The 16,561-nt window shown below is 39.5% G+C and overlaps 1 protein-coding gene across 1 annotated transcript in view; it reads left to right on the forward strand.

The window, feature by feature from the left end:
* The window catches only part of LOC119856113 (contactin-associated protein-like 4), a 317,632-nt gene that overhangs the window by 231,663 nt on the left and 69,408 nt on the right, over positions 1 to 16,561 (forward strand). The window contains exons 11-12 of the mRNA XM_038403253.2: positions 11,196 to 11,302; positions 15,752 to 15,871. Coding sequence (XP_038259181.1) covers positions 11,196 to 11,302; positions 15,752 to 15,871 — 227 coding nt within the window. The remainder of the gene's footprint in view (positions 1 to 11,195; positions 11,303 to 15,751; positions 15,872 to 16,561) is intronic.

The following is a 16,561-nucleotide window of genomic DNA, read 5'->3' on the forward strand; positions in this document are numbered from 1 at the left end:
AGCTCTGTCATCTACTCCTGCCCGTCTATAATCCGCTCCTTGCTATCCATATGCAGTTTCTGACTGATAGCCTCTCTCCATGCTCTCTGCTCACTGTCAGCAGCATCAGAGGATTGCACCACCTCCCAGAGTATGTCTTCCTTACTCCTCTGGATTTGTCTCCTTATCAGGCTGAGCCACTCAGCTGGTGTGCAGGAGACCCTCAAAGGCACATCTGCAGAAGCTAAAGAAACAGTAGATAGAGGCACTGTTGTGAGTACACTCACAGCCTTAATTCATACAAGTTAGATACACCACTTTCTCACTTTCCCTTGGAGGCACACAGCGAGAGCCATAACCATGGTTAGTTCGGTGCAAGGGGCAAGTTGGGACAAAGGCTGGGGGCGTTTCAGAGGGGTATCACTACAAGCATCTAGGAATACTATTCTGAATACTGACACCGTTTTCCAAAGGTGGGGGTGAAAGCAGCTGATATGTTGCTCCTGGGGGTAACTGAGAATGCAAGGATGCAGCTCCTGCATGTGTGTGGCTTCAGACCATGTCTGTATGCTGCTCGCCTGTGTGCTGCTTTGTTGCCTGCAGAAGTAACTGCCAATTGGCATGGCAAAGTTTCCTACCATAGGGGAAGAAACAAGGCAGCAATCCCAAGAAACTTTCAGCAAAGGATTGCAGAGTACTCAGGAAAGTTTCCTAGAGATCTCTATGGAGGATTTCCAGGACAACCTGGTATGCCTCAACAAACTTTACCACAGGGTCCCTTCTGCCTAGCTGCACTGGGGAGTGAGAAGTAGATACAAACTGTGCTTGTGTTGGTTATATCTATCCCTCTTCTATCCTGAACCAAAAAACAAAAACAAAACACGTAGGCTCTACCTCATGTCTCCCTGCAGTATTAAAGAACAATGAGTACTTACTGGAGTTCCCCTCTCCTGCATCAGGTGTGCCAGAGCCAGAGTTCTGGGACTGGTTAGAGCCCTCTGGAGTGAAAAAAGAGGCCCTGGCTTGCCACGCCACTGGACATCCCTCTCGCCTGTCCCCCATCCTCCTCCAACCCCACTTCCTTGTCCACCACTTTGTCCTCAGGCCACTGGCACTAGCCCCCCTGAAGTATGCATGGGACTGTTGGCAGTGGCGGTGGGGTCACTGCCGAGGATGCCGTGCATCTCCTTGTAGAAGTGGCATATCTTTGGCAACACACCAGAGTGACAATTGGTCTCCGTTGCCTTCTGGTACATCTGTCTCAGCTTGATCTTAGCATGGCACTGCTGCATGTGCCTATCTTGCCTCTTCTCCTCCATGCTATGAGCAATCTGCCTGTAAGTATTCAAGTTCCTACGGCTGGAGTGGAGCTGTGACTTCACAGCCTTCTCTCCCCACAGACCCAGCAGAGTGAACAACTGCAGTGTACTCTAGTCAGGTGTGTGTTTGCTGCAGGGAGCTGGCATGGTAAGCTGGGAAGATGCTATGTGAGCTGTCCATGCCAAGCAAGCAGGAAAAGAAATTTCAAAACTTCTTAGGGCTTTAAAGGGGAAGGGATGCTTTTATACCAATAAAATAAAAACTAGCAGGATCTTATTAAAGGGGAAATGGCAAAATACCACATTTATTGTGAATACAGAAAGAATCATAGTAAGCAGTTAATTATAGCTATAACATTCCATTCAATCTCATATTTATTCACACATTCATTCACACACACACACACACACGCACACCCATAGGTTCTGCAAGGTTGTTATCATAGTTACCAGCCTTAGAGTTGCTCATGCCAAGCCACTGGCCAAGTGGCCTGGACATGAGGAGGGAGCAGGGCCTTGTCAGATGCACATCTGATGCTCCTGGAAGTTGGTTTGCAGAATCAGACCCCAAAGTTCTCACTTTCTAGAGTCCATTTTTATAGGAATTTCTTCCTATGCCAGTCTATGGGAATTGCTTCATCATTCTGTTGCTGAATCAATCAGCAGATGGCACATTCCTGATGGCTCCATGCTGCCAGATGTTATCTTGTTCTTTGGTTCTCCCATTCTTGAGGCTGTTGGGTGGATTCCAGTCTGCTCTCCGGGGGGTCCTCTGGTTATTTCCATTTGATGCCTTCTTCAGCCAATGGACACTGGATTCTTAGGCTGGCACCTCCCTGATCATTCACTTATTATCCACACCAAGCATCCATCCACATACATCCTCTATCTCTATTTTAATCACAATTGTTAACAAAGCGAGATGAATACAACAAAAGGGCGGGGAGTCTCTGGGTGCTGTTTCTGTTGTTACAGAGTATTGCTTTGAGTCTCTCTCTGTGTGAGTAGTTGTTGTTACAAAGAATTGCTTTGAGAACAGACTCTGTCTTAGAATGTACTAACACAATTAGCAGCTTGCAAGTTTCACACAGAGAGGGAGAGAAACAGTACCAAAAACCAAGAAACCTCTTAATTAGTAATACCCTGAATTTAAACTATGGGGAATCAAACTCATTTGTGATTTTAATACAGAACTTCTTTAATATAATCCAACAATGCATGCTTGTGTACCTGGCTGCAGGGCAGCAGAGTTCAAACCAGTGACCAGAGCAGTGACCATGGGCATTATGGGACATCTCCTGGAGGCCTCTTAGGGTGACATAAGCAACACAATGTCTACACTGACACTGCGTCTCTCTAACTTCATAGCAAAAAGCTCTATGCCTCTTGTTGAGGTGGTTTTATTATGTCGACGTAGAAAGAGAGTTAAATCAATGGGAGGAGCATTGCAGTGTGTACACCTCCAAAACTGCCTTTTGTCAACAAAACTGTGTAATGTAGACATGCCCAATAAAAAAATGTCACTTTAACACGCCATTCCCCACTCCCTCCATTGCACCTCACTCAAAGCTGACCTGGGTCAGCAAAGACCCAGAGGTGCTTTCACATGAGTTTTCCTCCCACCCAGGGGGAACATTGAGTAATGGGTCACAGTAGCCACCATTGACTCTGTGTCGCTTCCTCTGCTGTGCAGTTGTTCACTCTGCTGCTGTCATTCGCCGTGCTACCATTCACTCCACCGTGCCATCGTCGGCTCCATCATCGATGGCCCTGTGCCATCACCTTCTGCTGCCACCTGCCTCTGCAAGTTGGTCTCTTGAGGTTCTACTCAGCTCTCAGTGTTTTCAGCAGCTAGCAAGCTGATCAGTTTCTTCCACAGAAATGCTCTCCTGCAGCAGGTCTAAGCACTTAGCACTTAGACCTTGATTATAAGTGCTTTCAGTTCTCATGATCACTTAACAAAGCAAAAGACCCTCAACTGAGACTAATCAGTTCTGTCTTTAAACAGTGGAGATGGTCAGATCAAAAGGTGCCTGTGACTGTTAGGGAGAGCGCATGTCACCAGGCAGAAACACCTGTCCCCACCCTCTCTCTCTCCATTGGGATATGGCATCCAAATCCCCTGCTTAGCAACTTCAGTTCAGTTGAGGGTGACCCCTCAATCAGGACAGGCTAAGTACAGTTCTGTCACTCTTTATTCATACAATAAGATTAACAACATTTCATTACCCCTACATTCAATACTAAAGTTATTTGTAACCCATCACCAGCCAGAACTGAACACTTGGGCAACAGCTGTGTCTGATGGAGTCCTAGGCAAAGTAGGTGTGTTCATATGAATACAGTCTGGTCCTGAAGCCTTTTCCCCCAGCTCATCACTAGCTGCCAGGAAAGAGCTCATTCAAACCTTGCTTACATAAGGAATAGCCAGCTTGGATTTGTCCAGAACATCTAATTTCCTCTTTGACAAGGATGCTGCCCTAGTGGATATGGGGGAAGCAGTAAATAAGATATATTGATTATTATAGTAAGGCGCTTTTTTTTGACACAGTTCTGCATGACATTCTCACAAGCAAACTAGGGAAATGTGGTCTAGGTGAAATTACAAGAAAATTGAAACAACTGGTTGAGAGACTGTACTCAAAGAGAAATTATTAATGTTTTGCTGTCAAATTGGGGGGCTGTATCTGGAGGGATCCTGCAGGGACTGGTACTATTAAATATTTTAATTAATGACATATAATGGTGTCATCTGCACCGGTGACTCAAAGTTAATAACAGTTGGAGCACTTTGGAGCACAGGATTAGAATTCAAAATGGCCTTGACAATTAGAGAATGGGTCTGAAGTCAACAAGATGAAATTCAATAAAGACAAGTGCAAAGTACTACACTTAAGGAAGGGGGAAAAATCAAATTCACAACTATAAAATGGTGAATAACTGTCTATGTGGTAGTACTGCTCAAAAGGATCTGGGGGCTCTAATGGATCACAAATTGAATATATGTCAAGAATGTGAGGCAGCTGCAAAAGAGGCTAACATCATTTTGGGGTGCATTAATAGCAGGAGCATCATATGTAAGACACAGAAGATAATTGTCTTGGCAATGGCAATGGTGGTATCTCAATTGGAGAACTGTGGCCAGTTCTGGGTACCACACTTTAGGAAACGTGGAAAAAATGGAGAGAGTCCAGAGGAGAGCAAAAAAACTAATAAAAGATGTAGAAAACCTGACCTATGAAGAAAGATTAAAAAAAACCTGGGCATATTTTTAGTCTTGAGAAAAGAAGACTGAGGAGGGGACCTGATAAGTCTTCAAATACAGTATGTTAAGGGCTGCTATAATGAACAATTGTTCTCCACATCCACTGAAGATAGGACAAGAAGTAATGGGCTTAATCATGAGCAAGGGAGATTAAAGTTAGATACTAGAAAAAAACTTTCTAACTGTAAGAGTAGTTAATCTCTGCCATAAGCTTCAAAAGGAGGTGGTGGAATCTCCATTACTGCAATTTTTTTAAAAAACAGGTTGGACAAACACTTGTCAGGGATGATCTAAGTTTACTTAGTTCTTCCTCAGCACTTGGGGCTGGACTTGACCTTTCGAGGTCCCCTTCAACCTTACATTTCTATGATTCTCCCCATCATTCCTTTTATTCTACTTTCATTGTTAATTATCCTTCATCTTTCACTTTTACGATACGACTGTGACTCTAGAACCATGATCACAATTGTTTACACACCTGAAATAGATTGTATCACCTATCAATGATGCTTCTCTCACTTTTGTATCAAGCCATTCTTTCTTACCTTTTCTACATGACTTCTTTCTCTACAAACTCCTGTTTTAATGTTTGATGTCCTTATTGTCGAGACTTCTGTACTTGCCTCTGTTTTAAGGCTTTTCTTTCCTCAGTCAATTTCCATGTGGCTATATCCATTATTTTTTCCTTGATCCTCTTGGTTCAAGTCTAGTTATGGCAGGTTCCTGTCAAATATCTGTAAAATGAGACCATTCTTCCTGTATATCATCATTCATTTCCTACTGCTCTTGAAATCTATTTAAGAACTTGATTTTAAAATCCCTCCTGATGCCTGGTCCAGACAGTTTCATCACATCAAATACCATCTCTGTTTTCCTGTTAGCTTGTTTTTGTAGCTTTATTCAAACAGTTCCAATGACAAGACTGTAGGCCACTTCCTACATAAGCACTTGTAAAAGATCATATATCCAGCAATGATCTTCTCCACTGTCTGCTGAAGGCAATGTGATCCAATTGTGTCTCAGTAATTCCATCATTTACCTTTCATACTAGTTTGTGTTTCTTATGAGGAGGGAAAAGTGTCCATACAGATTATACATCCTGCACAGTGTAATGAATCTTTCACCATTGTTCAACTGTCCACCCCTTAATTCTGTGTTCACCCATGAAATGGGTCAGGAGAACTATGGGAACTATACTGTGTGTCTCAAATCAAAAAGGTGGGACAAAAGCAGGTCACCATCAGGATGGAAAATAGCCAATAACTGGGACATCCAGCCAAGTTTGTTATACTTGATATTAATTACTCTCTCTGTTTTAAAGGGGAGGCTGAACTTTATTTGATGATCTGGCACTACTCAAATAACTGTTCCCTCTAGCAAGTCACAAAGGCCAAATAAACCTCTTCCAGAATAATAAACAGTTTATTTCCCCTCACTAGGGACTTCTGCCCCTAGTCTGGGCCCTTTAAATTCAGCTTTTTGTCCCAAACAAGCACCACGCCCTTCTTGGTGTGACCATATTTCCCAAAGAGAAAATGGGACACTATGTGGGGCTTGCCCGAGTCCGCCTCCCCCCCGCAAGGTGGGCATCGCTGCTCACCCAAGCACTGCCTACCCGCCCACACGACGCTGGGGCTAGCATCGCTGCTCGCCCAAGTCCTGTCTGTTCCTGCTCCAACCCCTGCCTCCTCCCCCTGGCATCACCACTTGCCTCCCCTGCATGTTCCTCCACACCCCACTTGTTTGACAAAAGTGAGCATTTGTCCCATTTGCTCTTGCCAACTGATTAAGTTGGCAAGACAAAACGGGATAAATTCCCGCTTTTGCCAAATAAGATGGGATGGCCGGGACAGGGCTTAAAAAAGGGATTATCCCGGCCAAACCAGGACATATGATCACTCTAGGTTTATGCCACTTTACCTGTGGCTAGTAGGGCCCACCCACTACACCAGGTTCCAACCCAGGGACCTATAAACAGCAGAGACATGTGGCTTGAGTCAATTTATTGCTGCTTCTGCCCTGGGCCTCTTCCTACCTGGCCGCTTTAGCGTCACCCTTGTCTCAGCATTAAGCTTCTTAGGCCCCCTCTCTCCCTGCAAACCCAGATATGGAAAATGCAGCCAGTTAACAAACTCTGGCTATCCCTCAAGTTCCTTTGGCCAGAGAGGAGCACCCTGCCTTGCTAGGACCCTGCTGGCCTGGATACAAGGAGTTGCTGAGCCATGATTGGCAGTTGCTAGTGCCTCTAGCCTTTGGAGTACCAGGTTTCTGTGGTTTCTAAAATGGCCACTCTAGAGAGTCCTCTCTAGGCAACTTGGAAGACCCACCTTCTCTGCCCTCTTCTTCTCAGCTTGCTGCTTCTTGGGGCAGGGTCTAGTAGGACCATGGAGCCCCCAGTAATGAGCCAGAAAGTCCGAATGCATTCTATCACGGTCAATAACATATAAAGTAGAGGAAAAAATTGGTGCTCATCTCAGACATTGTGGTACTTTTCTCCATCCGCTGAAATTTTCTTAATTCTAGTTTTGATCACCTGTTGCATTCATTATTGCAACTCCTTTCTACACAACGTTGCAAATATCAGCTTTCAAGTCTCCAGCATGTTCAGCATATTGCTACCCACCCTATCCAAGCTCATACCAGGTTAATTTCAGCATCTACTTTAGCATCCTTCACTTCTTGTTAGCATCCTTTCTTTTGTTTTATAAACATGGACTTATTCTAACATTATAGATATTACTTCTTTTGACCTCCTTCACATAATCTCATCACCTTTGCTTTATGTAAGTTTATCAGTCTTCCAGTTTCTTTCTGTCACTAACTCTGTCTCATTTCAAATCCCTGCAGAATATATTCATTCTTCTTTACCTCTCTATATTGTTTTGTTTATATCTATTAAAGCAACTTGGATTATACAATTTGTACTGTATTGCATGTTCAATGCATCTATTGTCAAGTATTCTCATGTAAGAATGTTTTCTACATGGTAGGGATGGAAAGTGTTAGCCCCAATTTAACAATATCAGGGTGTAACTGTTCCCAATGAAGGATAGCTTCCCCGCAGTTGAAGTCAAGCAAAACATGTCTTTAACTTTTTGGATCTCCCCATATCCTTACTTAGCTGCACATATTTGCTAGTCTCTTCCCTTTATAATTTAACTGTTCCCAGACTGCGTTTTGCCTGGGGAGATCTCAATATCTTTTGTCAGACTTTGACAATAGATCCAATCTGTTCTTGAAGTTTTTTCTCCCCATCATTAAATATTCTGCTATCAGTAAATGTGACTGATTTTCTTCAATATTTCTTATTTTTCTTCTGGAAAAGATTTGTTGTAGCATCTGTCCCCATGTTCCCCATAGTTGATACAATTGACAATATTCTGGAGTTACTGAGGATTTAAATCTGTGTAACGGACAGCAGTAATTGGACTTTTGAATCTAATGGTCTTTGCTGAGGAATGATAGGTTTACACACTTAACTTCTACTAACATAAACACAAGTTATTCTTTGAATATTGATTTCCCAGGATTTCTCCCTTGGAGAAGAATAAACCCCAAACAATTCATCATACTCATTTCTTGTGCTGCCTGTTGGTCATTTACTTGGCCCTTAGGCACTTGGCCATGTTTTCTCAGTCTCTGTTTTTTGTTCAATTTTCATTTCATTGTCTATGATTGTTCATGTTTAATATTTTCTTAATATTCATTTTGTACTTACCTTTTTATGCCACTTTCCTACTCATCGCTCTTGGCTTGCTCCTTCACGTTTCCCTTTTAATGGTATTACAGGTGTCTGTGTTGCTATATGGTTCATAAAACCCCCTGGATATACAAATATTTCTCTTCAACTATTTCTCCTTAGTGTCCTTTCTCTATTGTTCTATCAATTTACTATCGTATTTATTAAATGCTAATTACACACAAATCATCCCACAAATAACTTTAAAGGACAATATGTCAGTTTAAATGCCTTACGAAGTTACTTTATTCAATCTCTGAGGAGAGAATGTCAGATTCATCTGTCATAATTACATCCGCCCCTACACAGAGAAGTAAGATGGCCCACAGAGAATTATTGCTGATGGTATCTTGGCAGCAGAAAATGGAATCAAAGGGTTCAAGTGGAGATGTAAGTTCTGGAGCACTAGGAAAGCCAAAGAATATACTTTAAGCACAGATGAAGGAAATAAAAATAACACAGCTTTCTATATATGTTCTTTACATCTTTGTGTCTTTACACATAATTTGCAAACCTAGTAAGTAGAGTGTTCAGGAAAGATGTCTTTAACACATTTCTGATGTGTAAAGTTCTACATTCTTTCTTTGAAAAAGATGTATTTGTGTTCTGCTTCAATGTGTTGTTTTGAAGATTAGCTTTTGATTATCTTCGGTCTCTTGCTTTAGTTTTCAAGTTACACATCATCTGTAGATGTCTTGCACCTAAAAAGTATGCCACCAAGTACCACATGGCAAATGCCAGATCCACTCTCTTTCAGGTATTTTTGGAATAAATGGAGCATTGTAATTTAGTGAGAAATGAGCTATGTTTTGGAGCAGCATCAATGGAAAAGATTTACTAAGAGATGTGTTTCTTCATAGAAAGGACTATCATAAATCTAAGTTCAGTCAGGGTTCCAGTGAACTAGATTATTTGTATGGCATTCTTTTGATTTATCTAGTGACTACTTTGTATTATGAAACCTGTAATGGAAGGGGGAATCTAAAATTCAATGTTAAAAAGTTTTAATTAAAACTTAAATTGTTTCTAGTTATATTAAACCCGGTTTAAGCATCTTCAACATCACTTAAGTTTTTGATCTTGTGAAGACTGTTAAAAACATAAATTGAAATGGAAGGGGAGTTAATATAAATGGCAATTATGTTAATCCCTTAAGATCTGCAGATAATGATGTATTTATCAGTAAAGGTGGACACTAAATGTTTACTGGGGAAACAACTGCAGCAGGATGGAGAAAAAAAGTGCTGAATGACAATTATAGAAATGACTTATGAGTTTGACTGTTAGCATGTCTGTGTATGTTAGAGCTGACGACTGGTCACATCTATACAGCATTAAAAATCAATAATTATGGTAGCTCTAAATACCTTTACTATCCACATTTGTTCTGCAAGAACAATTCCTTCCAATGACAGCTATTTAGTGTAACAATAGTTCAATCTCAAGTATATAAAGATTATTTTTATATCCCAAGTCAGAATTACTCAGAAATTATATTGCAGCTAATTCTGCACTATCATGCAGAGCTGAGATTCAGAAAACTTATTGTGCAAATGAGGTAGGAGATAAAGCCCAGATCCTTAGATTGTATTCATAGGTATAACTACCCTGAAATCAGTGGAACTAGATTTATTTACATGGCTCAATTTTTCTTTGCTGGAAATCTCTCCTATCATTTTGTTTCTAGCTATGTAGAAAAGATTGGGTTCATGAAGAATTAACAGTAGTGGAGGTAGGAATCTGAACATTCACATACAGATGAGTACACTGAGGCATTTCTCATACCCCTAAACTAATACTTCTCTATGTTTATTAAACATACTGAAAAATAGCATTCAGATATTGTGAAAGAACTTGTTAAGCTGTCTTTTTTGTTAAAATTAGTATTAGTGATTAACTTTAGCAGTAAAATCACCCTATACATTCTGAATAACAATTAAGTAAAATATGAAGTCTCCAACTCAGTATCTTTTTAATTAAGATCGTGGAAAAAATATTTTTTATTCTCCTCTCCTCTTTCCCCCAAATCATGTAATAGTTTGTACTTTATACTGAGGGATAGTCATGCAGTTTTCACCTTTGAATAGTGATGACCAAATTTTTTTCTTAGTTACACCATTGTAAATCAAAAGTAATTCCACTGAAATAATGAAGTTTTTCCAGATTTTCACTCATGCAACTGAAAGCAGAATTAGCAGTCTGGATTTATCAATTGTTACCTCACTGTAGAATCTGAGATACTGAAGTGTTTGCCTGTACTTAGACTAGGAAATAACTAAAGTATCTCAGATACTAATGTATGATAACAGTCGGTAAATATTTTCTGATAGTGACCTCTACCTGTTCCTATAATTTCCTGAATAGAGAAGTATTTTATACTTCTCATGGTCATATAATAGTGACAATGATCCAGAGAAGTGCTGTATTGTTATGAAAGATCTTATGGAAGAAAATGCAGCTGTTACAAAATTTGCCAGCGAATTATCAATGTTAATTTATCATTGGTGTATCAGTAGGTACCATACTTTCATTGGAGAGCCTTGCCGGCAGCCACAATGAAAATTACACATGTTTAATTTTTGTTATTGATATGTTTCATATTCTTATTGAATCCTTAGCATCCTTAGGAGCAGTCACTAGGTCTAGTGGGGGAAGATAAAGGGGACATTCTTTTTCCCCAACTTTCTTTCAGTCCTGTTGATATCTTCCTGCAATATAGCCACAAGGTTTATGTATTTTCATGGCAAGTCTCTCACCCATAAATACAACACCTACCTTTGCACCTTGGTTATCATCTTTGTCATAAAGACCACCTTCAAGCTGTGGTAACTATGGTTACTGTAAATGTCATGTAGTTGTACTAAGGTGAATATGTGTCTTTTTGTCCTTTTAGATGTTTGCCTAATTATTGCGAACATAGTGGTGAATGCACACAGGCCTGGAACAGCTTCTACTGCAACTGTACAAACACAGGTTACATGGGGTCTACTTGCCATTATTGTAAGCCAAAGACACTTTCTTATACTGTTTTAGTTATGAGTTATTTTACTGCTACAAGAAACAATTTTCTTTTAAAAGGCATGTCAGTTTTGTTAATATTCACAAAGGGTTTATAAGAATTGATTCAAGGAAAAGTCTCAAAATTGTCTAAAGGATTAAGGAGCACAAATCCAATGGGACTTGTGGTCCTAAATCCCTTATGTGTCTTTGAATATTTCTCCCTTAGTTCTTAGATTTCATGATTTACTTATTGAGGACCTGATTCTGATCTCACACTGGTACACGGCCCTGATTTATCAAATCATCTAGGTAGGTACTTAACTTCATCACTATTCAACAAAGGACTAAGCACATGCTTAACTTTGAAGTCAGTTGGGTTTAGCATATACTTAAACTTCAGCACATGCTTAAGTAATTTTCAAAATCAGGAGTAACTTCAAGGGAGTGACAGTGGGCTAAAACTGGTGTATAAGAGAAGATAATAAGGCCCTGTAAACCCAATCCAGCAAGCACATCACTGATCTTTCACTCATCTGTAGACATTTTGCACATGGAGTCCTTTCAGGATCAGGCTATACAAGGGAGAACTTCAGAAAATATCAGCGTGACCATAAATGTAACTGAATGAGTTTCACACCTATGGTCTGATTCTTGTCTTACTTTCACTAGTTTAATATATCTCCAGTGATTTCCCAGGAGGTGATTTAGATTTACACTTGGATATGTGAGATGAGCATGAAGCCCATTAGTTTTTTTTTTCTTTTTACTGGGACAGTTTATTAAGGAAAGTCACTAGTCTCTGGTTCTTAGCATGTATACTTGAAAAAAATCTGTCTAAAGCACTATGAAAGGAATTTTGAAAATACCAAGAAGACAATACATTATTATAGCCAAAAGAAAAAAATTGTGTGGTTAAAACAAACCCATCTTCACACAATTTATACAATCCCTGTAGCACAATAATCATGACTTTCATAGAGTTTAAGGCCAGAAGGGACCATCTAGTTTGACCTCCTGTAACAGCACAGGCAATCAACAGCACCCACACACTAAACCCAGCAACCAAAATTAGACCAAAGTATTATAGCCCATAGGAGACCCAGACTATTATGTGCCACAGGCACAGAATAGGAGGGACCAAGGTGCACCAGTCCTCAATGCTTTTGCAATGACAGGGAAATGATTAAGTGAGATATACCCAGATAATCCTGACAAGTGAGCCACACTCATATGCTGGAAGGCAAAACCCTGCGAAATTCACTGCCAATCTGACTTGGGGAAAAATTCCTCCCCAGCCCCACATATTACAATCAATTACACCCTGAGCATGTGAGCAAGACCCAGCCAGCCAAGCCAAGTGCTACCTCAAAGCCCTGACCCACACTCCCAGTGTCCCATCTCCAGCCATGGCCATCCAAAAAGCCTGCCAGAATTCACTGTGTTGGGGAGGAATCTCTTCCTGACCTATGCCTGTGGCCATTTGAAACCCTGAAGCATGAGCTTTAGGAGCATAAGACATAAACCATAAGTGAGTCCCAGGGCTGTTGAGCCAAGCCTGCTACTGCCACAAACAACCTGGTCATACAGTTGTACTCATAAATTTGTCCATCTCTTTCTCTCTAAAAACAAGTTAAGTTGTTTTCCCTCAAAACTCCTATTGGGAATCATGGAGAGTAGGCTTCTGATCTGTTGTGAAAATTTTCAGAATTTGGAAAAACTGCTTGTTGCAATTGAATGCAACTTTATAAAGACTGCCTACAATTATTACTGTTCCTGTGCCATCTGAACTCTAAAGAGCATGAATTGGTAGCTAGCCTTTCAAGATTTATGGATAAGGTAAAATTTTTATAGCATGGGAAGAACATTGATGATACAGACTTTTTCAAAGATCACTGTGAGCTGTTCCTGTTGTATGCTATTAGAGGATGACAAGACTAAGCATTATATTTTTTAATAAATTATCTACTTAAACAATTGATGAAGAGTGTAAAAAAATTGATGGACTCCATCATTTTCTAACTTTTCATCAAGAGCCCAATGGTGTGTGTATAATGGCCCAATGGTGTGTACATGAAAGTCTTCCTGCTCAATTTTGTAATGTTGAAAAATAGGTATAGTACTTTTTATTAATAATAAGAAAACACTGTGAAGTATACAGTAGGTATGATATAGTAGTTGCAGCAGTATAACATTCTGTCCCTTTAAATTTGTTTACAGTAGTTTAGTAATGGTTCCAACGGTACAGTCTTATGGTCTGTTCTGTCAATAGTCTCAAAGTTAAGGGCTGTTTCCTTCCCTCATTCTATGAACTACACTCTCATTGACTTCAATGAGAGTTCTGTGCAATTACAGAAAAAGATAATATGGCTGTTCAGTTATTGAATAAACACTGAGACTCTTGATGTAATAGACCTAGCAATGAGTTCTTGTTCAGTGGCAACACTGTGAAGCATGAGACCATACTCCCAAAATCTGCTTTAGAGGAACTATAATTTTCCATGCTGTCACTACTAGTATAAAATTCAAAATGGATATGATGCTATGTTATTGCATACTGCCTCTATAGTACTTTTATCCTTTTATTTTATACTGAGAATTGATTTAAGGCTCCTTACCCTAAGGAGCTATAATTTGAAACTTGAGAGTGACCTTGACTGTGCCTATTGGATATTCCAGCAGTGGCAAAAATGGTCCATTTAGTAATCTTTACCTAATGAGAATGTTTATTTTCCTTACTTTATAATTTAGTAGTATGGACCCAATCCAATATGACTGATCATATTGTAATGTATCAGAAAAAGAACTGACAAAAATGGCACTCGCCACACCCCAGGTTCTTTGTTTGGGAGGTTTTTCATTAACTTGAATGGGAGTTGAATCAGGCCCTGAAAGTTGTTACTACATGAAGTAGTTTGGACAGCCTTAAAATTAGTGCTCTCAGACTGTCATACCAAATAGATCTTTAAATCACAGAACTACCACCACAATTTACATTGTGGAACCCTACTCGATAGAGGTACAAAAGACCGAATAGACAAGTCAATAGGCCTAATAGTTTTCTATGCCAATTCAGGGATAAGACATCAGGGAAGCTTACATTGTTTCTGCATCTGCTGAACCTGCTCTGTGGATTAACATTAGATTTTAAGCTATCAGTGCCGTCATTCCTAACACTATTCAAGAATGTTACTGTATTTTGCGTAATAATATAGCCAGTTGTAAATCTGAATAAATTGATCTTAAATAGACAAATGTTTTGGATAAAAGCCTCCTTCAGAGTTCATCATTCATACTGTGTTGTGTTCTCATTTATACAGGAAATTGAAAAAGTGTGTATTCTTTGTTTTTGTTTGTCTATTCTTTTTAGAAATGTCTTTTTTTTAAAAGTATCCAGTGTTGTTGCAGCAGTGTTGGTCCCAGCATATTAGAGAAACAAGGTGTGAGGTAATATCTCTTACCGGACCCACTTCTGTTGGTGAGAGAGACAAGTGTGTGTGCTTACAGATAGCTCTTCTTCAGAACTCAACAGCTCTGTGCAAGAGCAAAAGCTTGTTTCTCTCATTAACAGAAGTTGGTCCAATAAAAGATATCATCTCATCCACCTTGTCTCTTCGTTTGTTAAGGAAAGTTTCTTTCTGACAAAGTAAATTAAAGTTTTTAAAAAAGCGGTTAATTGGAGAACTGTACTAGATAGCAATGGATAATTTAAGAAGGTTTGACTGATGCACTTTAAATGTGCAATTTTTACCCAGCAATATTATTTTACTTAGTAGTTTGTTTCCATTTAATTATAGAGCTGGATTCATAAGTCCAGTTTCCAAAGGTTTGGTCATATAAAGCCTTTGCAGATCGCTACCTCTTGAACAGTGTAAAATCAATATTATATGGTATTGAAGAGCTAACATTTTCTCTGTGCTGCTTATTTACTCTTGGACTGCAGCCTTTGACAACAAGCTTACCCCGATACTGAAAAAAACAGCGGAAGAAACAAGGTCTTTCCTGCAGCCAAAAGCATGAGTAAAAAATGTCAGGAAATATGTACTTCAGTTGGAACTGCTGGAAATACTATACCCCTGCCAAATTATATGGAGATCTGATTACATTGAAAAGGTTAATGTTCAGTTTCCAAGTTCCTCATAACCTAGCCAGTTGCTAAATATTACTCATTTTGACCTTAAATGATTGGTTTCCATAACCATTTGTCCCTCCCTAAGACCCCTAATTTAGGAGGCAAAAAGCAAATCCATAAAAATACCCAGTCAGTTTTTTCCCCAGTGAAATGAAATTCTATTTACTGATGCAAATAATAGTACAGTTTTTTACTGTGTGACTTCCCCTGTTTTCTTCACTTTTGAATGCATGTCGTATTGTTCAACTTCCCACATTTTTTCCTTACCCCAAATAAAAGGTAATGCTATTACATTTGTGATGGAAGATGTTCTTTTACAGCCATCTATGAGCAATCATGTGAAGCCTATAAGCATACAGGGAACACTTCAGGCTTTTACTATATCGATTCAGATGGAAGTGGCCCCTTGGGACCATTTCTTGTATACTGCAATATGACAGGTGAGATGATAAACTTCCTTAACTCACAGTTGGGTTTGTATGCATGCTCATTATATCAAAGCAAAGTAGGAAGTTTTGTAGCTCAAGAGTTTAATGTACATGTATACAGCAAAATGAAGGTGACTCCTCAGCTCAGAATATTGGACAAAGAATTAACCAGAGAAATTAGAATAAGTCTCAGACTGTGAAACTAACACTGGGTTCCTGTTGCGTTCTGCATAAATGGGACATATGCCCTATTTGTGGAGCATTTCAGACTAGTTCATTTTCTGCACATTTTGGTTTCATTAAGTTAGATCTTACTTCTCTGTTTAAGAAACTGAGATATAAGTGATTTTTGGAGGAAAATTATTGATTTTTTCCCCCCACCCTTATGAAAGATTGTAATTCAGAGTTGACCTTCACTTGGTGGGAAGAATACTGATATTAAACCTTCTCTTTTGAATTGTGTATTACTTGTAATTGTTTTGGGTAGAGCTGATTTAACTAATTGGACTCATATAGTCTCATTTTCAAAATATAGCCTTATTTTTTCCACCCTGTTATTTGCATCCCCAATGAGTGGATCATTAAGGTACTTAGACATCCAATTGATCTTAACTGTGCCTACTGCTATGTGTGCCTGCAATTAACCATAGATTGTCAATGCTGAATTAGTTCAAAATCTAATATGCTTTTCATTTTTATGCT

This window comes from Dermochelys coriacea, chromosome 5 (genome assembly GCF_009764565.3).
Source record: "Dermochelys coriacea isolate rDerCor1 chromosome 5, rDerCor1.pri.v4, whole genome shotgun sequence".
NCBI lineage: Eukaryota > Metazoa > Chordata > Testudines > Dermochelyidae > Dermochelys > Dermochelys coriacea.